Source organism: Vicia villosa, unplaced genomic scaffold (assembly GCF_029867415.1).
Source record: "Vicia villosa cultivar HV-30 ecotype Madison, WI unplaced genomic scaffold, Vvil1.0 ctg.001302F_1_1, whole genome shotgun sequence".
Classification (NCBI taxonomy): Eukaryota; Viridiplantae; Streptophyta; class Magnoliopsida; order Fabales; family Fabaceae; genus Vicia; species Vicia villosa.
In genome coordinates this window covers 167,841-193,082 of record NW_026705566.1, presented here as the reverse complement: position 1 = coordinate 193,082, position 25,242 = coordinate 167,841, and the positions used below count along the sequence as shown (strand labels likewise).

Here is a 25,242-nt window from a genome sequence, read left to right as displayed (position 1 = left end):
GTAATCTAGAGTTTATGCCGAGAGGTTATCACTCGAGCTAAATTGCTTGATTTAATTTGTCATCTTTATTACCGTCTTCATATTTAAGTTCACAAATCTAAATACATTATAATCTAGAAAATTATGACATTAGTGAATATATTTACAAAAGTAGTATATTATATATAAAAATGATCACTCAAAAAAACACATGCAAAATATTTCTCCTTTTTTAAATAAAAACCACATCCACAAAATATATCAATTTTTTTGTTGCAATATATTAATTATTGAATGAATTCAAAAAAAGTAATTGTTTTTTATAATTTGAAATAGAAGAATAATATTTTCTAAATTAAACAATAGTTTGTCAAAATATATTTTCAAAGCTCAATTGATACAATGATAATAAGAATCAAACCAAAAGACCCAATAAATTAAGAAAATTAGAAAAATAAAGCAAGAATAGAACTTTGTTATTGCTTACATATTAGAAAAATCTCAATTAAATAATTTTAAAATTCAGCTGGATGGTGCATAAAATATAAATTTTTCAATATGTTTTCACCTCATTTGAATATTAAGTCGAGATTTTGCGAAGATGACAACAAAACTAAGGGAATCTAAATTAAATAATCTTAAAATTCAAGTGGATGGTGCATAAAATATAGATTTTTCAATATGTTTTCACCTCATTTGAATATTAAGTCGAGATTTTGCGAAGATGACAACAAAACTAAGGGAATCTCAATTAAATAATCTTAAAATTCAGGTGGATGGTGCATAAAATATAGATTTTTCAATATGCTTTCACCTCATTTGAATATTAAGTCGAGATTTTGCGAAGATGACAACAAAACTAAGGGAATATCAATTAAATAATCTTAAAATTCAGGTGGATGGTGTATAAAATATAGATTTTTCAATATGTTTTCATCTCATTTGAATATTAAGTCGAGATTTTGTGAAGATGACAACAAAACTAAGGGAATCTTAATTAAATAATCTTAAAATTCAGGTGGATGGTGCATAAAATATAGATTTTTCAATATGTTTTCACCCCATTTGAATATTAAGTCGAGGTGAAACTAATGGGTGGTGTAAACTATTCGCTCGGTTAGAAATTGCATCAATAGGAAAAGTTCTTTGAGGATGCGTTTCAATTCCTATCAACTATATTTTTTTAATTTTATCATTTTTATAAAAAAAAACTACATATTCTTTCAGCTGGGTAAGCAGTCAATGAGAAATCTATCTGATATATGCCTATTTTTTAAAATTAAAAAAAATATTTATCCTCTCAATTGAGCAAGTAACCAATAAAAAAATTCTTTAAGAGATACGCTTCAATTTCCATCAAATAGACTTAAACCATCCATCCCCTCGGTTGGGTAAGTCACTGAAGGAAATATTTTCAGGTATCCTCTCGGTTGAACCTTACAATCGATGGAAAGACTTTTCTTGTTTAACATTTTTCCTCAATTATCTTTCTGACCGATAGGAAAACTTTGTTCTAGCTCATTTCCAGAGCAGAAAGTAAATCATTTCATTCACTTTTGCATAATCAAAACTCATGGAGCCCTAGACGAAACTTCATCTTCTCCCTCGAAACTTCATCTTCTATAAACGAAATTGTATTTCTCCACTAAACTAAACTCGAAAACATCATTACTTCTATAAACAAAACTTGAAAACACCATTTATTTCATAAATGAGTTGCAAAACTGCATCTTCTCTTCTCTAACTTGAACGAAGCAAGGAAAGTAATGAAGCAAGAAAAAACAAATCTTGAACGAAACTCAAATAAAGGAAACTCAAACGAAGCAATAAAACTCAAACGAAACTCATTTCTTTGTCTTCTTCATCACGTTTATGGTACGTAAATGTTTTCTCCACGCATGTAACTTAGCAATGTTAGTTGTTGTTTCTATGCTAAGTAAAAAGTTTAATGTTGTTGCTGTTGAAATGGAAGGTTTAACAATTTTATTTATTTATTTGTTGTTGTTATGTCAAGAAAAATGTTTAATGTTGTTGTTATTCTGTTAACTTATTGAAGTCGTGAAACCTCTCTTAAAAGTATGGAGAAATTCTAGTTGATTATTGGTTGTTAAAATTTTGTAGTTTTGATTTAAAGAAAAATGAGGTGGTAGACTTCTTATCACACACTAGCTGCAATTTTCTCCTTTGAAACCTTCTAGAGAACTGTATCACCAAGGCTCAGTATGATGGTGCTATAGGCTTTCTCTATCATCGTCGTGTTATCCTTCGTTGTTAGGGCAGCATCCATCTTTTCCAATCCTTTTAATGCTTCTAACAAACCATGTTGAACAAGAAGGACTTGCATCTTCAAGCGCCATAGACTGAAATCATTCACTCCGGTGAATTTCTGAATCTCATACTTTGTTGACAACATCTTTTCATCCATGCTCACTGCACCAATTTTTTGTGAAAATGATGCGTAGAAAACATATAATGATTGACTTATTTAGTTTCATCCATGCAATTTCAGCCCTTAATTAGTTTATATATGACATTTGTCTTGTAAAGTAACTTATTTTCGTGTAAGCGGATCAGAAAAATCCAATTAAACCGACAATCTAAATCAAACAAAATCGAAATAAAATCGATTGTTATTGGTTTGTTTCTAAAACCGAACCAAACTAATAAAAACCGATATGGTTTGGTTTGGTTCTCGATTTTAGTTTTTAGGAACCGCCAAACCGATGAACCGAACCAATAGAACCAAACCGGTTAGTTTGGTTCGGTTTCAATTTTGAAAAATGTTGAAAATGAACCAAACCAAACCGATGGAAATATCATCGGTTCGGACTTTTTATTACCAAAAGTCAATCCAAACCGATTCGATTACACCCCTAGTTTTATGAGTCATTCTAATTTATGGTTTGCTGGTTGAACAATTTGATATGTTTGAGTTTTGTTGTAAAAAATAAATATGTATAGTTTTTGAGTCACTATGAACATGTTTGAGTAGTCTTGTGTACCCGATGTAAATATGTAGTCATTTTGAACACATTTTGAGCCCCTTTGAACATATGTTGTTTTGGTCTTGTAGTCACATAAATACAGGGTACAAAATGTTGTTTTGGTTACTCACAGGATCGACTAGATTGATCATAAGATATGTGATTTTATTTTATACTATGTTTTTAAAATTAAGAACACTTCGACAACATTCATAACTCTTAGTATTGTTTGTCTTAATCTAAGTTAAACTTAAAGTAACTTTGCAAAGCTTGTAAAGAAATGCAGTAAAAGCGATAGAAAGTAAATGGCAAAAAGTTAATAAACTCCGGAAGTATAAAGTAAATTGCAATTCGAATAAAAGATGGTGTTTACACGTATATTTCTCAGTGAATCTTTCTCAATAATGCAGATACTTTGAGTATTATGAGATTTTGTACAAACGATGGAACACATGGATTCCTAACATTAAGACTCCTCTATATAAAATCGAAATAAATGTCATCAACAGTCTTTCTCCCAGTATGTCGAATGTTCATTTTTTATTTATTATATATAGGATCCGCTTAGCGGCCGCGCGATTATACAGAAAAATACAGCACCAAACATACCTACGAAAATGCTATATCTCCACCCAAAATCACTTCCAATCAACAAATCAAAGCATATATGATCAGTATACATCATTTATCATCATCAAATCATACCAAGATATTCTTAGACCACCAATTTCATGAAATCTAACATAAACCCTAACATTTCTTAAACTATGAAGTTGAAGGATTAAAGGTGATACACCAATCACAATCTTACTCACTCACATAAACCTCTAACAACTCATCAAAAGCTCAGCAAATCATTCATTAATTTCAACATTCATCAACATCACATTCATGGATTTCAATTATGAAACCTAATCTCTACCATACCCATCATCATCCCAACCCTTAGAGAGTAAGAACCCCACACTTACCTTAGCAAAAGCCTCATCTTCAATGGAGTCATTCCTCTCTTCATGCCATAGCTTTCTTCTTTCTTCCCTTCTTTCTCTTCTTTCTCCTCTTTTCCACAAAATGAGTTATGAGGTTTAATCTCTAAAACCCTAACTCTTACTGAAAATTCTAGTAACTCACGCTGGATGTTATGACATCCACAATTACACATCACAAAACGTTAAAATAGAAACGCATAAAAACAATAAAGAACACACAAAATTGTTTACCTAGTTCGGTTCAAACAACCTACTCTGGGGGCTACCAAGCCAGGGAGGGAATCCAATATAAGCAGAATTAATTCGGAGTTAAACTCCCCTGTTTAAATCTCCTCACTTAAAACCTACCCAATGTAATTCCAATCTATTCCTAGACCTGAGTATCTCCACTCACTCCCCCTCAATCACAGCATTGATTACAAATAAACATTAAACAAATTCAGAGAGAAGACACACTTCAAAAACACACCTTGATCTGCTTAAAAGCTTTAATCAAGAGACACACACTCGTGCTTAAAAGCTTAGTGTGACAATTAACAAACACAACCTATTCCAATGCAATCATTAAGAGACAATTGCTTGGAGTACAAGAGACAGCTACAGAACTATGGTTCTTCACAATTAACAACTTACTTTGTCTGTGTTCCAACTTAGGATTGCAGTCTTCTTATATGCAGCTCATGGGCCTTGGGCTTTTTTAGAAACAAATTAGGGTTAACCAAGTTAACCTAATTTACACGCCATCTGGTTGTTACAAAATGTGCTGTCAGCGAAATCTTCTGGACGAAATATTCAGCACACAGTAAAAGGTTTCCTAAATTGTAGATTGAGAGAAATCATGAAACACAATTAATAAAATATAACAGCTCCTGCTATCAGACAAGGATGTCATGACATCGGTCATTACATTCACAAACAGAACCTATATTAGCTTAACACATATGCAACCTGCATAGCATAATATAAAACATGTCACGACATCAGTCAAGACATTAAACACTCATGTATGTTTTACCACAAATGCAGCCAACATGAAAAACATCTACAATCTCCCCCTTTGGCAAATTTTTGGCTAAAACAACCTGTCACACCATATCAGAGAAACACTTGTAGTAGAAACAGATCAAACAAGACACAATCAGAGTTAATATAGTACAGACAACATACACCACCAGTATGCACACAGTGCTCACATAGCTAAACCAACCTCACCACAAGAGCAGCACAAGCACAAACAGATCAACACAAAATAAGCACATCAGAATTATTGATCACACAAACACCACATACTTGTTGTTCTGGGGTGACAATACTACTTCTCCCCCCGTTTGGCCACAAAAGTTGCCAAAGCAAACAACTGTCTTCTCCCCAAAATCAAAATAGGTACTAACAAAACTTAAACTGAACTAAATCGAATAAAATGCAAACAAAACTAAATGAAAAACAAAATGAAAACTTCAGCTGCATTTACTGCACAGAGTCAGACCCATTAGAGGTGTCTGCATAACTTCCATTCTCAGAGCCATCATCAGGACTGGCACTCTCTTCTTCGACTTCTTCTTCTGGTTCTACTTCCTTCTCTTTTTCATCTTCATCTGCCATATCTACAGCATCTACAAATTCTTTATTCTCATCCATTTCCAGAGTACTTATCATCTTTTCAAGGGATATCTTCCTAGCTTCCAACTCTTTGTAGGTTTCTTTTAACATTGCTATGACTTCTGCTTTGCTGGATGATGCTCCAGACTTGGATGTTGCAGCCGATGTCATGACAATGTCTGGAACATGCGTACCCTGAAACAATTTATAGTGGAAAGCCAAGGGATTTTCTCTTTTGCATACTACATCATGCTCATTGAGAATGTTGGGATACTGAGTCAGAATTATGCCACACAGGAGGGATGGAAAGGCAATTGGACCCTTAACACTGAAGCTTCCAGCATGCTTCATAGTTTGGTCGAAAATATATGTTCCATAGTCAAACTTTGTTTTTGTTCCTACAGCATACAGAAATCTGCTAAGAACAGTTGAGATAGTGGACTTGTGATTCGTTGGTACCCAATTAGCTGCTCCTATCTTGTGAAGCATTGCATACTTGATGCTCAGCTTACTTGCAGTTAGTTTCTCTTTTAAGGGCCAGCTTTTTACTTGCTTGGTTGTGATCACTTGACAAACCTTGTTGTCTGTCACTTCAAGCTCGGGTTGAGCTTCATCTGTTCTTGCCAAGAAGTTATTAATCACATAAGGAGAGAACGAAACACACTTACCTCTCACAAACACCTTTCTGAAGTCCGGACTCTTGCTGTTTCCACAATCTTCATATAGGTTCACCACAAATTCTTTGACCAGTCTCTCATAACATTTGGGAAGATTGCACACAGTCTTTAATAGTCCAGCTTCCTGAATCATCTCTAAGATTTCCTTGTTCTCAAGTGCATTTGGAGCCTACTCTCTTTCAACAGCCGGTCTCTTTTGGAGCACATATTTCCACCTGCTGGCACTAGAGGCATAGTGGAATGACACATTATCAATAGGCACTTCAGGAATACTTGCAGTAAGCTTGCCTGTTATAGGCTTCTTCCTTGATGGAATGTTAAGGACATCCACTTCAACATCAGACTCAGATTCAACAATTTCCCTCTCCTTTCTTTTCTTTGGAACAACCTTGCTCCAAGACTTTGAGGGACCAACCCCTGCACTCTTAGCCACAGCTCTGCTTTTGATAGGACCAACTGAAGTACTCTTCTTCTTGATAGGGTCTTTGACAGTGCTCTTTGATTCTGCATTCTTTTCAGGGAACTTTGGGAAATAGTTTTGCCTTTTCTTCTAGTCATCATCCTGTTGGCTACACTTGGATTCAAAGAGGCAAGCAACTCGTTGTCAGAATACTCATCTAAGTCTACCACATTGGTACCTGTTTCAGTATTGACCTTAGTGTGCTCATTCTCTTTGATGTCATTGACATCCTCAGTAACATTGGTATTCTCAGCACCTCCTTGTCCATTCTTAATGATCTCCTCTTCAGCTAGGTCACAACCATAAGTGTGAGCAACTTCAGCCTTACTGGTGTTCTTGAGAGGATTAGGCATTATGGTTTGAAGAGGGACAGATATCTTAGGCACTTGATGATTTTCCTTCAGAATGCGTGTAACAATCTTGGCAATTGAGTTATCGACATATCTGGTTCCTTCTTTAGTAAGTGCCTCTCTAGTATTAGATGAAGAAGGTTTGGTGCCCTTTTTTCGAATACCCTCCTTGGGCCGTCTTGCATGTGCCATTTTAGGCTTTGTGGCATTTACTTCGTCACTGCTAATCGTCCTTAAAGGTACAACATTCAGAACCCTATTAGGGTTAGAGGACTCGTCTGGTGTTGCCGAGTCAGATAAGGGAGATGCATCACACGATTGCTGAGACATTCTGAAACTCTTTGAGACAGAACTTGTGTCACGCTTGTGAGAAGAATCAGAGTAGTTCAACCTTAATAAGTAGCGAGAATGACCAATAGGGATGTTTGCCATTTGTATAAGAATAGGAGTGCGAGGGAGCTTTATATACAGAATGAGTGAGGGAAGTTTCAAATCATGGATATTTAAAAAGCCCAAAATGTATTCCCCCAAATATGTTAATTGCTATAATTTAATTTAGTGGTAAATACCTAGCATGCCCTTCATCTTCATAATATCTTTGGAAGATGTTGCAACATTCTCTGTGACATTATGTTCAGATAGACTTTCAGAATCATTTGTCTTCTTGGGTGCTTTAATGTTGAATCTTGTCTCTTCTAGTTTTCTTTCCCGATCAGCAATGTCTAGCATAAGGCTTACTCTTTCTTCTAGCAGGAATCTATTGATAATCCTGTACTCCCGTACTTTTGCACACAATTTTTCATTCATTAGACAGGTCTCAGTAAAACCAGCAGCTAGTTCACTTATGGTGAGCTCTCCCACATATGATTCTTCATCAGATTCATCAGATTCTTGGCAATCAACTTTTATTTCCTCTCTGATCATGGAGTAGTCAGAGGGGTAGTTTGGGGTGTTAGGCTTCCATAGGTAGCAATTATATTTAGACCTAAATCCCTTCATGACTTCTTCATTTTCTCCATTAGTGACAATAAACTCCTCTTTAGTGAACCTGAAATTGAATCCTTCATCACATAGTTGGTTGATGCTTATAAGATTTGCAGTTAGTCCTTGTACAAGTAAAACATTATTTAGATTAGGAACACCTTGACCTTCTGTCTTGCCAACACCTTTGACTTCTCTTATTTCTCCATCACCAAGAGTCACATAGTTGGTTCCCTCAAGTTTGAGGTCTACTAGTGAGTTCTTTCTCCCAATCATATGATTTGAGCAACCACTTTCAAGGTATCAGTCTTCTTTGGCAGGCATTCTTAGAGAAGTGTATGCTACTAGGGTAACATTCTTAGCCACCCATCGTTGCTTTCTGTTACAGGTATAATATTTAGGTTTGGCTTGATGAATTTGATTTGGATATTCAACTAGTCTGAAGCAGAATAGCTTTATGTGACCAAATCTTCCATAGTGATGACACCTTCATTTTTGGAATTTCTTCTTTGAATGGCTCCTTCTTCTGTTTCCTTGATGTTGTGACATTGGTGCTGACATCCGGTTAGTCACACAAGTTTCGGGCTTTGCTCTCCTGAACCCAGAGGTGAATTCCTCTTTAGCCACAAATCCTACCCCGAACATATCTCCTGTTCTTTGTCCAGACTCCAGAATTTCCTCTAGAGTATCAGTTCCATTATTCAGCATTTTGAAGGATTTGGTCATTTGATCAAGTTTGTAGTTCAACATGCTTACTTCACTACTGAGAGAGTCTATGGTTGCAATATGTCTATTCTTCTCAGTTTCTAACTCTCTTATGATTATCCCTTGCTTCTCCACTTGTTTGCAGACTTCAGCATTCTTGATACACAACTTCTTGTATGAGGCAGCAAGTTCATCAAAGGTTAGCTCATCATCATTGGAATCATCATCAGATGCATAGACTCTTGTTGGAACTGTGACATGTTTTGTGAAGTAAATAGAAATGTCACGAGAAGAGGGGGGTCGAATTGTGACCCTTTTAAAATCTAGCTTTACTTTAATAAAAAACACAACCTCTCAAGGAATCCTTGGAGAAGAATGGTTAGAGTAAATATCATATAATATTTAGTGTAGTGTGTGTAACAATGTGATTAACAGTATATAATAAATAAATAGAGTAGAGTTTAAGAGAGATCACACAAGAGATTTATCCTGGTTCACCAATGTGGTTAGTCCAGTCCCCACACCTTGTGAGATTATCCTTTATTGAATCTTCTTACAACAACTTTTTCTTCTATGTATTCTTAGCCTCACCAGGCTTACACTTCTGAATGGTATAGCTTACAGACAGCTTACACAATAATTGGTTTTGTATATCTTTGTTGTGATATACTTTGTGATCTCAGGATGTTTACAATAAGTTTCTAGATACTCTCTATATGGCAGTGAGTATATGAACTGAGATTTAGAATGATAACTCTAAAATTTATGTGTTCACTATTTGGTAGTGAGTATTGAAAGTAATTTGTAGAGTGAATGATAATGTTGGCTTTCTTTGTATGCTTCAACAAATCGGTAGTGTGAAAATAGAATGTGTCTTCTATTTATAGAGCCAAAGCTTGAGTGCAAGTACCATAATAACCCTTGAAATATTTGTATGAGAAGTACTGAGAATTACTTGAGTAATGCTGGGAGCTTTGTCTTATTCTGGAAGGACTTAGTCTTATGCTGGCAAGACTTGGTCTTTATTCTGAGTAATGCTGGCATCTGGTAATTCTGACCTTTGACCCATTCTTCAAGGACTAATTCAGAGAAAGTAATTCTGGGAGAGTAACTCTGGGGCAGAAACTCTGGGACAGTAATTCTGAGAGAGTAACTCTGGGACGGTAACTCTGGGAGAAAGTAACTCTGGGACAGAAACTCTGGGACGGTAACTCTGGGACGGTAACTCTTGGAGAGTAACTCTGGGACAGAAACTCTGGGACAGTAATTCTGAGAGAGTAACTCTGGGACGGTAACTCTGGAAGAGTAACTCTGGGACGGTAACTCTGGGACAGATGCTGAGAATTACTCTTAGTAACTCTGAGAGAGTAACTCTTGACTTGTTCTGAGATTTATTCTTGGTAATGCTGAGAGTAACTCTTGACTTGTTCTGAGATTTATTCTTGGTAATGTTAAGAGTAACTCTTGACTTTTCATAATGTTATTCTTTTAAGGATCATAGTATAATATCTTGAGTGAGAATGAATGAACCTGTCTTATTTATTTCCACTAAAGAGCACACGTCAAATAACAAATAAGATCCTAATCTTAATTATATTTACACAAGAATTTGTTATCTTCAAAACATCAAAAAGGATTTTTCCTCAACAATCTCCCCCTTTTTGATGATGACAAACTTCTTGTAATTAAGATTTTGATTTTTCAAATTGGAGAAATTTTGTGCTCCCCCTCAATTTATGCATCAATAAATAGATTGTGCTCCCCCTCAATTTAGGCATAAAAAATTGATGATTTTTATATATTTTGATTTTAAATAATTTCTCCCATAGTCATTCTCCCCCTTTTGTCATCATGCAAAAAGTATGGGGAAATACATGAAAAAGGAAATGGGCAATATATGCAATATCATGGAGAAAGAGAGGAATCATCGAAAAATCTGAGCTAAATGCATATAAATAAGACATAGAAATAACATGTACCTTTTTTTAGTGATGTTTCTTACTCTTAGTATCAATGGTGAAAACATCTTCAAGTTGTATTTTATATTGTCCTCAGGCTCATTTGTTAATTTTAGCTTACCGAGAGATAATGATCATGTTGTTTGAATCTTCTTTAAAGGATTGTCTTGTTCTGACTCCATCATAAATATTTCCAATAATTTGATCTTGAGGATGATATTTGATAATTTTCCAACTCTTTGGAGGATCTTGAGAGGATGGAGTTTGTATAACCTCACTATTTTTGTTTATATCAAAATTGTAGTGTTGTTCATCTTCATCATCATTTTCCTTTCTTTTATCATCAAAGTCATTAAATTCATCAAAAATAACATGCACATTTTCTTCTACACTTTGATTTTTGAGATTGTATACCCTATATTTTTTGGAGGATGTAGAATATCCTAAAAATATACCTTTGATTGATTTTGAGTCAAACTTCTTCATACTTTCTTTATTTTTAAAAATATAACAATTGCATCCAAAAATATGAAAGTATGATATGTTTGGTTTTCTATTTTTCCAAAGTTCATATGGAGTTTTATTCAAGATATCTCTAATTGAAACATGATTCAAAATATAGCAAGCAGTGTTAATGGCTTCGGCCCAAAATTGTTTTTCAATATTTGATTCAAATAAAAAAATTCTAGCCATTTCTTGCAAAGATCTATTTTTTCCTTCAACAATTCCATTTTGTTTAGAACTTCTTGGGGAAGAAAAATTATGAGTGATTCCATTTTGATCAAAGAAAGATTTAAAGGATGAATTTTCAAATTCTTTCCCATGATCACTTCTTACAGAAATAATATATAAACTTTTTTCACGTTGAACCCTTTTGCAAAAAATTTTAAATGCATCCAAAGAATCATCTTTTTGTTTTAGAAATAAAACCCAAGTAAACCTAGAGAAATCATCAACTATTACAAGACCATATTTATTTCCATTAAGACTTGTAGTTTTGATAGGACCAAAAATATCAATATGAAGAAGTTCAAGAGGTTTATTTGTAAAAATTGTATTTTCGGATTGAAAACTACTCTTTACTTGTTTTTCTTTGATGCAAACTTCACATAATTTTTCTTTATCAAAATTGATTTTAGGAAGACCTTTAACTAGATCAAGAATGAATAATTTGGAAATAATCTTCATACTTATATGACCAACTCGTCTATGCCAGATCCATCTTTCTTTTTCAATGGATATAAAACATGAATTAATTGAGAGTTCATCTAAGTCTAATAAATACAAATTTTTCTTTCTTGATCCAAAGAAAATGGTTTTTCCCGAGGATGATTGTTTTACTTCACACATGTTAGGTTTGAAAATAACTTCAAAGCCACTATCACATAGTTGACTTATACTTAGCAAATTATATTTCAAATCTTCCACGTATTGAACATCCTCAATCTTAATAGAATAAATCTTACCAATGATACCAATACCTTTGATTTTGGATTTGACATTGTTTTCAAAAGTTACTAATCCACCATCTTTTTCTTTGAATGATAAGAAGCATTTTCTATCTCCAGTCATATGTCTTGAGCAGCCACTGTCCAAGTACCAAAGCTTTTTCTTGTTTTCCAGAAGATATTCCTGTATCACAAGTTAGTAGTGATTTTGGTACCCATAATGATTTGGGTCCTTGATGGTTAATGCCTTTATGAAATATTTTCTTACTATAACACTTTGATTCATGATGACCATGATTGTTACAAAAAGAACATCTTTTCTTAATTTTGTCAAAAGATTTATAATAACACTTTGATTCATGATGGTTAGGCTTGCCACAATGAGAACATCCCTTTTTGAAATTTCCAACTTTTTTCTTATGATAGCAATCTAACACAACATGTCCAATTTTTTTACCGTAAGAGCATCTCTTTTTGAACTTTAAATCTTCCTTTTTAGGTACAAAAAATTTTGCATAAAGCTTTTGTTTTTGTGAGGTTCTAAAACCTATTCCAGCTTTGTCAAATATTCCAACTTGAGATCCCATAATTTTTTGAAATGTCTCAGTGGATTTCACAAAGCTAGTAAGATCATTTGTTAGTTCTTCAACTTTTGTTTTCAAAGAATTGTTCTCTTTTTGAGTTTCACAAAGACTTTGAGGATGAACCTCACTTATCCTCTCATTGAGGATCTTATGTTGTTCAGAATTGTTACACTGAGTCAGTTGCATATTTTGATTGATTTTAAGATACTCATCATTCTTAATTTGCAAATTTTCTTTTTCTTTATTTATCTCATAAAGTTGATTTTTTAGAGATAAACATATTTTAGACAAAGTGTTTGAGTCATTTAAAAGATTATCAAACTCTATTTCAAGATGTTTACATAAAGAGCAAGATTGAGAAACATCTACCTCTTCGATATATGAGTTTGTCATTAGACACATGTTGGCTTCTTTCTTTTCTAATTTTGAGGATGGTCTTTTATGCATTTGTTGAATTTCTTTTGAACTCACTAACTCGCCTTCATCCTCAACATGTTGAGTGTAACGTTGATGCTCTGTCTTTCTATTTCTTTGGGAGTGTTTTTTATTCTTAACCATTTCATTCGAAAATGATGATCTACTTGAGGTTCCAACTACATGTACACACTTTGTTGGTTTTGACATTTCTTCCTGGATCTTTTCCTCTTACACGGTTAAGTGCTTAAACTTAGAGTCAGTGCTCTGATACCAATTGAAGTAAATAGAAATGTCACGAGAAGGGGGGGGGTTGAATTGTGACCCTTTTAAAATCTAGCTTTACTTTAATAAAAAACACAACCTCTCAAGGAATCCTTGGAGAAGAATGGTTAGAGTAAATATCATATAATATTTAGTGTAGTGTGTGTAACAATGTGATTAACAGTATATAATAAATAAATAGAGTAGAGTTTAAGAGAGATCACACAAGAGATTTATCCTGGTTCACCAATGTGGTTAGTCCAGTCCCCACACCTTGTGAGATTATCCTTTATTGAATCTTCTTACAACAACTTTTTCTTCTATGTATTCTTAGCCTCGCCAGGCTTACACTTCTGAATGGTATAGCTTATAGACAGCTTACACAATAATTGGTTTTGTATATCTTTGTTGTGATATACTTTGTGATCTCAGGATGCTTACAATAAGTTTCTAGATACTCTCTATATGGCAGTGAGTATATGAACTGAGATTTAGAATGATAACTCTAAAATTTATGTGTTCACTATTTGGTAGTGAGTATTGAAAGTAATTTGTAGAGTGAATGATAATGTTGGCTTTCTTTGTGTGCTTCAACAAATCGGTAGTGTGAAAATAGAATGTGTCTTCTATTTATAGAGCCAAAGCTTGAGTGCAAGTACCATAATAACCCTTGAAATATTTGTATGAGAAGTACTGAGAATTACTTGAGTAATGCTGGGAGCTTTGTCTTATTCTGGCAGGACTTAGTCTTATGCTGGAAAGACTTGGTCTTTATTCTGAGTAATGCTGGCATCTGATAATTATGACCTTTGACCCATTCTTCAAGGACTAATTCTGAGAAAGTAATTCTGGGAGAGTAACTCTGGGGCAGAAACTCTGGGACAGTAATTCTGAGAGAGTAACTTTGGGACGGTAACTCTGGGATGGTAACTCTGGGAGAAAGTAACTCTGGGACAGAAACTCTGGGACGGTAACTCTGGGACGGTAACTCTTGGAGAGTAACTCTGGGACAGAAACTCTGGGACAGTAATTCTGAGAGAGTAACTCTGGGACGGTAACTCTGGAAGAGTAACTCTGGGACGGTAACTCTGGGACAGATGCTGAGAATTACTCTTAGTAACTCTGAGAGAGTAACTCTTGACTTGTTCTGAGATTTATTCTTGGTAATGCTGAGAGTGACTCTTGACTTGTTCTGAGATTTATTCTTGGAAATGTTAAGAGTAACTCTGGACTTTTCATAATGTTATTCTTTTAAGGATCATAGTATAATATCTTGAGTGAGAATGAATGAACCTGTCTTATTTATTTCCACTAAAGAGCACACGTCAAATAACAAATAAGATCATAATCTTAATTATATTTACACAAGAATTTGTTATCTTCAAAACATCAAAAAGGATTTTTTCTCAACATTTTGCAGTTTCTTCTTCAGACTCAGAGTCTTCATCAGACCAAGTGACAGATATTCCTTTCTTTTGCTCCTTATGGTAGGTAGGACATTCAGCTCTTATGTGTCCAAATCCTTCACATCCATGACACTGAACCCCTTTCCCTTGATTGGGCTTCTCCTCGGCTTTGAGTCTTCTGCTTGGATCATAGGTCTGGCTGATGTCATTGGAAGTGTTCTTGACATTGGGTCTGTACTTCTTATCAACTCTTTTAATAAGTTTGTTGAATTGTTTACCAAGCATGGCTATGGCTTCTGATAATTTTTTATCACTACCACCATTGCTTTCTCTTGAATTATCTTCTGTGTTGGAAACAAAAGCTATGCTTTTGTTTTTCATTTTAACAGACTCACAAATACTTAACTCAAAGGTTTGTAGAGAGCCAATGAGTTCGTCCAGCTTCATGTTGCTGATGTCTTGGGCTACTTCTATGGCAGTTACCTTCATATCAAATCTCTTAGGCATTGATCTGAGGATCTTTCTTACCAGTTTTTCTTCAGACATTTTTTCTCCTAAGGCTCCTGAGTTATTTGCGATCTCAAGGATATTCATGTAAAATTCATAAATGGTTTCATCCTCTTTCATCTTGAGATTTTCAAATTTAGTGGTAAGCATTTGAAGTTTAGACATCTTTACCTTGGATGTGCCTTCATGAGATGTTTTGAGAATATCGCACACCTTTTTAGCTAGTTCACAGTGTTGCACAAGCCTGAATATGTTCTTGTCAATTCTATTGAACAAGGCATTTAGGGCCTTGGAATTTTCCAACGCTAGCTCTTCTTCAGTTTTGTTCCATTGTGCTTCAGAAATTAGAATAGTGGTTCCATCTTCCAAAACCTTCTCAGGATGTTTCCATCCGCTTTCCACAGCTCTCCAGGCCTTGCTGTCCATAGACTTTATGACTGCTACCATACGAGGTTTCCAGTAGTCATAGTTCGAGCTATCCAGGATGGGTGGTCTATTCCTAAACACTAACAATTCCTTCTCCATAGTACCAGAATTTTGTTGTCCCTAGATCTCACCCAGATGTACACAGGCAGGGTGCCTGCTCTGATGCCAATTGAAAATTCTAGTAACTCATGCTGGATGTTATGACATCCACAATTACAAAACACAAAACATTAACACAGAAACGCATAAAAACAATAAAGAACATACAGAATTGTTTACCCAGTTCGGTTCAAACAACCTACTCTGGGGGCTACCAAGCCAGGGAGGGAATCCAATATAAGCTGAATTAATTCGGAGTTAAACTCCCCTGTTTACAACTCCTCACTTAAAACCTACCCAATGTAATTCCAATCTATTCCTAGACCTGAGTATCTCCACTCACTCCCCCTCAATCACAGCAGTGATTACAAATAAACATTAAACAAATTCAGAGAGAATACACACTTCAAAAACACACCTTGATCTACTTAAAAGCTTCAATCAAGAGACACACACTCGTGCTTAAAAGCTTAGAGTGACAATTGACAAACACAACCTATTCCAATGCAATTATCAAGAGACAATTGCTTGGAGTACAAGAGACAGCTACAGAACTATGGTTCTTCACAATTAACAATTTACTCTGTCTGCGTTCCAAATTAGGATTGCAGTCTTCTTATATGCAGCTCTTGGGCCTTGGGCTTTTTTAGAAACAAATTAGGGTTAACCAAGTTAACCTAATTTTCACGCCATCTAGTTGTTACAAAATGTGTTGTCAACGAAATCTTCTGGACGAAATATTCCGCACACCATAAAAGGTTTCCTAAATTGTAGATTGAGAGAAATCAGGAAACACAATTAATAAAATATAACAGCTCCTGCTGTCAGACAAGGATGTCATGACATCGGTCATGACATTCACTAATAGAACTTGTATTAGCTTAACACATATGCAACCTGCATAGCACAATATAAAACATTTCATGAAATCAGTCAAGACATTAAACACTTAGGTATGTTTTACCACAAATGTAGCCAACATGAAAAACATCTACACTTACTACTCATTCTCACTAATGGACTTAACCCATAACCCACCCATTGTGTTATATTCCTTCCACTTGGCCCAATTCATAATACTCCTCTAATTACTCAATTAAGCTAAATAACACACATAAATAAATAACCGCACAACATAACCGAATATTATTTCCAATAATATTCCACATCTACCATCGATCCATAACTTAAATATACTGACTCGCGAATTCATAATCCTCTGACTACTCCGACCATAACTTTACTGCACAAATCAATACATTAATCCAATTACGCCTTTTGAATAATACCGATAAATCCCAACTTCGACTAATTCCACCGAATAAATCCTTGATCAATTTAATTAAATAATTAATTAAATTCGGGGCGTTACAACTCTCCCCTACTTAGAATATTTTCGTCCTCAAAAATCTATCTGACGTAAGCATCCTTAACTTTGCTTGCAACTCTCTGATCCTCAATCACGTTTGACAACACTTTGACTATCACGACAACTCAACATTACCTCAATCCAGTGTCAAATAGTCGACATCTCTACGATATACCTGTTAAAAACTTACCAACCACCTCAGGAATCTCTCGTATTATCAACACTTAAGGTAGTAACAACTTTAACATGCTTATTCGTGGAGATACAATCTCACTTCATCAACTTAGCAACTGAGTCATCACTGCTCAACAATACCTTGACATATGACTCTTAAGGTAGTAACACTCTTGACCCTCTTATACTTGGGTGTTCAACGCCATACTATTATCGTATTAACAACATTCTCAACATCAGAACATGTAGGTACTTTCATTCCCATAATTATACATGTCAATCTTCAACAAACACCAATAACTCTCTCTCTGCCTTGTTGTATCACTCTTATAGTGACATCAACATAGCCAGCATACTCAACTCAGTCATAGTACGAAATATCACTTCTTACTTACAGTGCCCAACAACAATATCATGACAACAGAAACCAAATCACTATAACGTCAACTTAACAAGATTACGCGACGAATACACCCAACTTCACCATCAACTAGCAACCCTTAGATCATCCATATAAACTCGACAAGTATTCACGGGAAAATACCATATCTCCGCCACTTCGTTCTCATCTCACAACCCACCAAATCAAACATGCAGATCAAGAGATATCCTTCTCTAGGCTTCTGATTCTTAGTCCTTCACCTCTAACAAACACACACGCATAGTAACTGCGCCACCTTACACATCCACTACGCAACTCTGATAATCCATCTTAAGTCACCGTCCACGTTAAATGTTTTTGTCAACTAGTTTATACTTCCTTAAACATCCATCACAAAATCATTGTTTACTCGACATTCCCAATCCTTCACTTTGCGATGCTATCTCGCCTATAAACCAACTCCTCCGACTTGTTCATTACCTCTCAACTATTCATGGATACTTTTCCGTTAATTCACACCAACCAGAGAGCAACTATCTTCACGAAATAACATTAATCACTTTACGCACTATCAAGCTAGCAAGACACGTCTACACCATCCAATCACGATTTCGTCTACTATCAACAAGAGATTAAGGGTGATCAAGTCCTCAATTTGTCAATAGATACCCGACAACCATAATGGAGTATAAACCATCATTACCAACATTAATAATTTCCTCTTCCAACTTGTACTCATGTCACCAGAAGAACTATAGTTCCATAATTCACTAATCTTTCAAAATCATCCGAAAAAACTAACACCGACGTCTTGCAGCTACTTTCTTAAACACCTCCAACGATACATCAGAACAAAATTCATGTACACCATTATCCACCCTTCTTATTATTGAAATCATGCTCATCTCTTCGCATTTCCAATTCTTACTCACGCTTCAAAATGTTTCAACAGCTTCAACAGCTTCTACTACTGCCTCAATCACTTACAACAATCTTCCGCAAGGTCTACAACAATACCTTACTTAATCATTGATCCAACATCGACATCTTACTCAAGGTTTCTCAACCAACAACTTCACAATCCATCAGCAGCACTGGAACATCGCACTTTCTAAATTCCATCTTCTAGAATTTATTCTCATTACTTACAGTTACCTTCAGACACGTCAGGAACTTGCACCATACTTGCATACCAACAACCGCTATGTTGCTCCTCATCCTTCGAGAAGTAAACATCAACAATTCCTGCTCACTTTCTTCCTCAAGAGATTCCAACTTAACTAGCAACCAAAATCTTAAATCCAAGTCACCTTCGATTCGGGAAACAACAAACTCCCTCAACACTTGCACTGTCGCCAACAGTAGCATACTAACATCCTACAACTAAAACATATCCGAGAAGCATGGCTTATCCCCCACTTAGCTTTAAAACAAATCATGCAGACAACTTATCAGAAGAACAACAAGTACCGACAGTGTTTCACACACTCGTCGCGTACACAGGAACAAACAACATAAGACAACATTGGCCGGACAGACCGACCTGCTCTAATACCACTATTGTAACACCCCAATTCTTCCCTGCAATTATAAGCAAAAATCATAGTGCATTTTAAAATATTCATCAAAGATGGGATGTCACAATTCGACTTAACCAAACAAACATACTTATATTGCATTTAATAATGATACATAGCATTCGGAAACATAACTTGATTCACAACTTCCAACTAATAAACATCTTTCGATTCAACTTAAAATACAACAATCAAACGATAACGACTAATCCCCCCCCGAGTGCTAGGTATCAGAGCAATGGACATCAACTCGACTTGCCATAAAGCAACTTAAAGACTTCACATAAATAACCTCGAACGTCCACAGCTAAACTTGAGTACCTGCCCATTTCCCATGGTAGGGGAAATATCAGCAAAGGGGTGAGATATCTTACAATATAAAGGAAAGCATGATAAATAATATAGGAGATATAGATCATACATAATTTCACCACTTCGCATTACATAACATCTTACAACAATTTTCATCGCAAAACAACTTACCAATATAATACAACTTTCACAACGGCAACAATGTCATTAATCAATTAAGACAACATATTCAAATTCACAATTGCACTATCATCACGTCACAACAAACATATCATCTCCTCAACAATTCAAATCACATAATCAACTTATGAAACGGCAACAATGTCAACAATCAACCATGACAATATATGTAGTTCACAAGTAAGATTCCAACACATATCACGACAAACATCTTATCATCAAGTCAACACATCACAACAAACATATATTCATCAAATCAAAATAACATAATCAAATTGTCATACCCTAATTTTGACCCCCCCTGAGATGTCACACCTCCAGACATTTCACCAACTCAAGACAATTACCCAGAGCAGTCACTTGTTTACCTGGTACTCAATCGAGGGTGTTCAAGAACAAAGAAGCTCAGGAAAAGGATCAATCAATAAGAAAATGACCTCTAATACAATCATGGGACTCAAATGATTCATTTATTCACCCATGTTGATTAGACACCAGTCATCGGGACTCAGGTTTGCTCAGGTCACCAGACTAGGGTTTTGAGCCCATCAAGGACTGAAATCAAGGACCACATCTAGGAAAACCTAAAAAGCTCCAGGGCATCACTCAAAGTGTTCAATCATCCTCAAATGGTCCCCATGACAATATCCAATGGGAATTGTACCTCAATTCAAGATCCACAGTCATCAATTTCATCTGACCTACAAATTAGGGTTTTTGACCTAATTCATCTGGACAGTGGACTTTTAATTAGGACATGGCTCCACAACTCAAAACATGGTTCAATAACTTATATTACCTCAATAAGTTCCATTCATATCATTCATTTGAGGAAGAGAACTTGATTCATCACAAAAGTCCAAGATTTCACTTCATTTGGAAAAAGTCAACTACACAAGATCACCTTTGACTTTTAGGGTTTTGGATCAAACCATGACTTTTAAGGATCAATATTGAAGTCATTTGACCAAGAAAAATCAAGAATCAAAAAGTCAAAGATTGACTTTTCATACTTAGAAATTTTTCTAAGTGTTTAAAGGTCTTTTTTTCAAAACTTTGGAAGGAAATATCTCAAAATTTCAAGTACAAACTGAAAAAAACCTCCAACATCAAAGTTGTATATTTTGATCCAATGAACAACTTTGTCACATATAATTTTTTGGCTAGAAATCAACCATTGAAGAGATATGGAGCTTCAAAGTGATTGCCTTCATGAAACTAGTAAAGAAACCCTAGTTTTCTTCAAACTTCATGGGACTTTTTCACTAATTTCCCTAAGGATTTTGAACAAACACCAAACTAATGAATTGAAGTACATGTTAAGGGCTTTCCAAATTATGTTTAACCATATTCCAATTCATCATGAGCTAAGAGATATGGTTGATCAAAGTAGGGCAAATGCCTTTACCAATTGATGCTACATGTCACATAACACATCAGTAAAGATGCCATGCATTCATTTTCATCATTGCATAAGGATTGAAGAATATTCCCAAAACAAGAACATGTGATTATGTAATGATTACTTTTGGGAAATTTATGACCAAGTGGTGAATCACCAAAGGAATCTCTTCCCAACCATTTGGAACTCTCCTCTGCATCAGAAATGTCCCCCAAGATCAGAAAATATCAATGGCTAGGGAGCTTGCTCGAAAATGCCATAATTGCTTTTTGGATAGTTTTGAATTTCTTCATGGCCAAGAAACCAAAACTACCTCACTAAACAAGCTCACTCTCTTCAATCTGTACAAAGATCTTTGCCTATAAATACAAGTGCCCTCCTCAGTATTAGACACACCAAAGCAACTCCAATTCTTGCTTTCTCCTTCTTCCTCTCACACTTAGGTTTTTCAAAGGTTCTTTGGCAAGAAGACTCGGGTTCTTCAAACCAGAGCTTTTCCTTTGGGACTAAGTGTTCAAACATCTCAAGGGGGTCCATTAGAAGTGATCCAAGCACCTAGAACACTTGTGCAAGAACACCATCTTCAATTTAAATTTGGAGCAAAGTCAGTTGGAGGTCTGTAGAACAATTCAGAGGGTGTCAAGCAAGTCCAAGCATTCAAACACCTTCATTAGGGTGTAGTGAAGCTATTCAGATGCCTGCAGCATATCTGTAACCACAGAATCACTAATCTCCATGTTCACTTGAAGCTTAAATAAAAGGTGTCGAGTAGGGCAATTCTGAAGCATTCAAGTTGCAATAAGTATTCAGTTAGCACCACTGAGTCACCAGGAAGCTTTTGTGATCATCCATACATAGTCAGAAGCTCTCCACCATAGCCATCGACCTCCATTTCACTCAGCATCATCAGAGGATTAAAAACCCTCTATCATCATTCATTTATTCTTCAGTATAGCCATTTAATTTCATTTTCAATTTTTAGGGTTCTTCACGTATTTTAGATAATTCAGTAGTTGTAGTAAATCATAGCTTATGTTAGTTACATATTTGAAATCGTGAGAGAATTTAGAGCAAGATTGATGTTTACATCATCCATTTTGGTTAAGAAATTAGAGAGCTGGAATTTCAAATTCCATGAGCTTGAGGTTGAAGACGAAGATGGTGCTTGGCGCGCCATTTTCAAACATTCATGGATGAGTTTAATATATATTTATTACAAAGCGTTCATATAACGAATACATCATTATAGCCCAGTTGGTAAAGTGAGTTTGTGTGTTGCGCGTGCCCAAGGTCTGGGGTTCGAATCCCCCTCGCCCCAGACCTTTTGATTTTATTTTATTTTTCTGCTCTATGCACTTAACAACATATGTATTGCAATGGGATCACCATTATGACACCAAGCGCGCGTTGGCTGATTGGTGTGTGTTTTGAGTACTGGCTTCAAGGGCGTCAGTTCAAACCTTGGTGGAGACAAAATAATTTTTTTACTACTTTTATCACTTAATTTCTTCACAACTTCACACAAATAATTAACCAATCAAATTAAATCATTTCCTCTTGATTTTTCACACACCCTTCATTTAATATATCTATTTTATGAACAAACCAAAAGTCACAAAAAATATTATTTATCTGATATATTTTTATTAAGTTTAAAATAACATATTTTTAATGTATTTTAAAATACTTAAAATATAGTTTTCACTTGATTTTCAAAACCTAATCTCTTGTAAATATTTTTGTGATAAAACCCTAATCATTTAGGTCTTAATTAGGTATAGACTTTGTCTTTACCCTAATTAAGTTGACTTTTCGTCAATATTTCAAACTGTTTTCAAACTTGGATTAAATAGACGATCAAGGTTTTCAGACAACAAAACCTTGTATCATTTCAAATCTCTTCAACTGTTTTTCATAAACAGTGAATCAATTTCAATGGGCCTCTAATAGAGTGTAAGATCCAACACCTTTTTTTTTCATAGTTTGTTTTTCAAAACTGTATTTCTTTACAAAATCTTCTCATCTGTTTTCAAAACATTCTTCTGGTATTTGAAGGGCATTATTCCCGGTGAAAATCTTCAGATACCTATGTGACCTAGTGTCCATCTTCACTTCTTCTATTTTCAAAACAAAAACATTACAAAACTGTTTTCAATAAACATTCAACTGTTACCAATAAACAGCCAAGCTGATGGTAAAGCTTTGTACATACATCCTTCAAAGGCCTCCTCTTCATCCAGGTTAGGCTTAATAGCTTTCAATTTACAAGCTTTCATTTAAATTACTGTCAAATATATAATGTGTATATATATATATATATTGCTTAGAACTCCGTCTGAGAACAACCTTAGGACAAATAAACTATATATATATATATATTATAGGACTATGGCCTAGGATTGAGAATGTCTTCCCGGTGAAGGCTCTTTCCTAATTAGAGATCTTTAGTTCAAACCTCAAGATGAATTATTCCCGGTGAAACATCTTGAAAAAGCCTTAGAACAAAAATAAGGCACATCCACCCAAGAGGAATTATTCTCAGTGAAACCTCTTACTCATTTGCTTAGAGCCAAATAAGTTCAAAACCACATAGCTTTCTCTTGTGCTATAACAAGGATCCTCTATGACCCTCGATTAGCCTCCTCTTGGGCCTACAATACAAGGACCCACAGGCTTCTTAAAAGCATATTCCCAGATTTCTCTTGATCTTGTATACAAGGACCCATCAGGTTTCTTATAAACATAGGAACATGTCTTTAGTCACCTTTTAGCCTACCCTGGTGAGATTCTTCTATTCTTTAAACCAGACTTTAAACAAGCTAAGAATGTCTCAATCTCAGTATTGAGTTCACCTTTTGGAATGAGAGACATGGACAGTCTCTTTCACCTTTATTCTCAATCTCCAGTGAGTCTTCTCCTTAGTAGAGTCTAGGTTCTCCATCTGAAATATCCTCAGCCAGAGTCAGCCTTAATCTTGGGCTTTAAACAAGAAGTCTAAATCAATCCTTTCATCCTTTCATATCAATGGAGTGCTACCCAATCATTCAAAGTCAAAACCCCTAGAAAGGGTCAGCCTCCATCAATTCCTCCATTTTACAAAAACCCCTGGAAATGGTCAGCCTCCAAAATCAATCCTTCAAATCCAAATTCCCTGGAAAGGGTTAGCTTCCAAATCATTTTTTTTATTCAAACCTTCAAAACTCCCCAGTAGAGTAAACCCTGGGTCAATCTCAATCACTCAAACAAATTCCCCAGTAAGATCAACCTTCAAACCTGGGTCTTTCATTCATCAACCCCTGCTTAACAAAGAGCACAATCCCCAGAAGGGTCAATCTTTAATCTCTAAACAACAGAGTAATCCTCACTAGAGTCAGCCACAACCTTGGGCTTTGTACAAGGCAGATATTCTCCTTTAAGTCAAAAGATCCCACACTGGTAGATCTTTTCCCCATTAAGAGTCAGCCTCAACCTTGGGCTTTGTACAAGGTAGATACTCCCATTAGAGTCAAAAACCCTACTCACAGGTATTCCCCTATCCAGAATCAGCCAGAACCTTGGACTTTGTACAAGGCAGATAATAGAGTCTCCACAGTGAGTCCTTCACCATTAAACAGCCACAACCTTGGGCTTTGTACAAAGCAGATAAACATCATTTCCTGTGTCAAAGATTCCTAATCTTTAGGATCTTTTCCCCACTAAGTCAGCCACAACCTTGGGCTTTGTACAAGGCAGATAAACATCCTTTTCTCTGTCAAAAGATTCATATCCTTTGAGTTTTTTCCCTAGCAAGTTAGCCACAACCTTGGGCTTCGTACAAGGCACAAAATAGAGTCATCCATAGTCTCCAAACTCTGTTTCCTCAGTAGTCAGCCACAACCTTGGTCTTTGTACAAGGCACAAAATAGAGTCTCCCTAGCTAGAGTCAGCCACAATTCTGGGCTTTGTACAGAACACTAAAATAAACCCTTCATCAAAAACAAAATAAACACTCTCCAGCTAGAGTCAGCCACAATTCT

The 25,242-nt window shown here is 35.4% G+C and overlaps 2 protein-coding genes across 2 annotated transcripts; both read right to left on the bottom strand.

Annotated features, from left to right (window-relative positions):
- Positions 1 to 5,419: 5,419 nt before the first annotated feature.
- On the bottom strand, positions 5,420 to 6,361 carry LOC131634460 (uncharacterized). The gene has a single exon (XM_058905134.1). The coding sequence runs from the start codon at positions 6,359 to 6,361 to the stop codon at positions 5,420 to 5,422; it is 942 nt and encodes a 313-aa protein (XP_058761117.1).
- A 36-nt stretch (positions 6,362 to 6,397) lies between these two features.
- On the bottom strand, positions 6,398 to 7,470 carry LOC131634459 (uncharacterized). The gene is made up of 2 exons (XM_058905133.1): positions 6,867 to 7,470; positions 6,398 to 6,732 (listed from the first exon to the last, which is right to left on the bottom strand). The coding sequence occupies exons 1-2, from the start codon at positions 7,468 to 7,470 to the stop codon at positions 6,398 to 6,400; spliced, it is 939 nt and encodes a 312-aa protein (XP_058761116.1).
- Positions 7,471 to 25,242: the final 17,772 nt, after the last annotated feature.

Bases quoted from the DNA above. Each gene is read 5' to 3' on its own strand.
- LOC131634460 (XM_058905134.1), bottom strand. From the start codon at position 6,361: ATGATTCAGGAAGCTGGACTATTAAAGACTGTGTGCAATCTTCCCAAA.
- LOC131634459 (XM_058905133.1), bottom strand. From the start codon at position 7,470: ATGGCAAACATCCCTATTGGTCATTCTCGCTACTTATTAAGGTTGAAC. The intron at 6,733-6,866 runs GTACCAATGTGG...AAAAGAATGCAG, and splicing joins TAAGGTCAATACTGAAACAG to AATCAAAGAGCACTGTCAAA.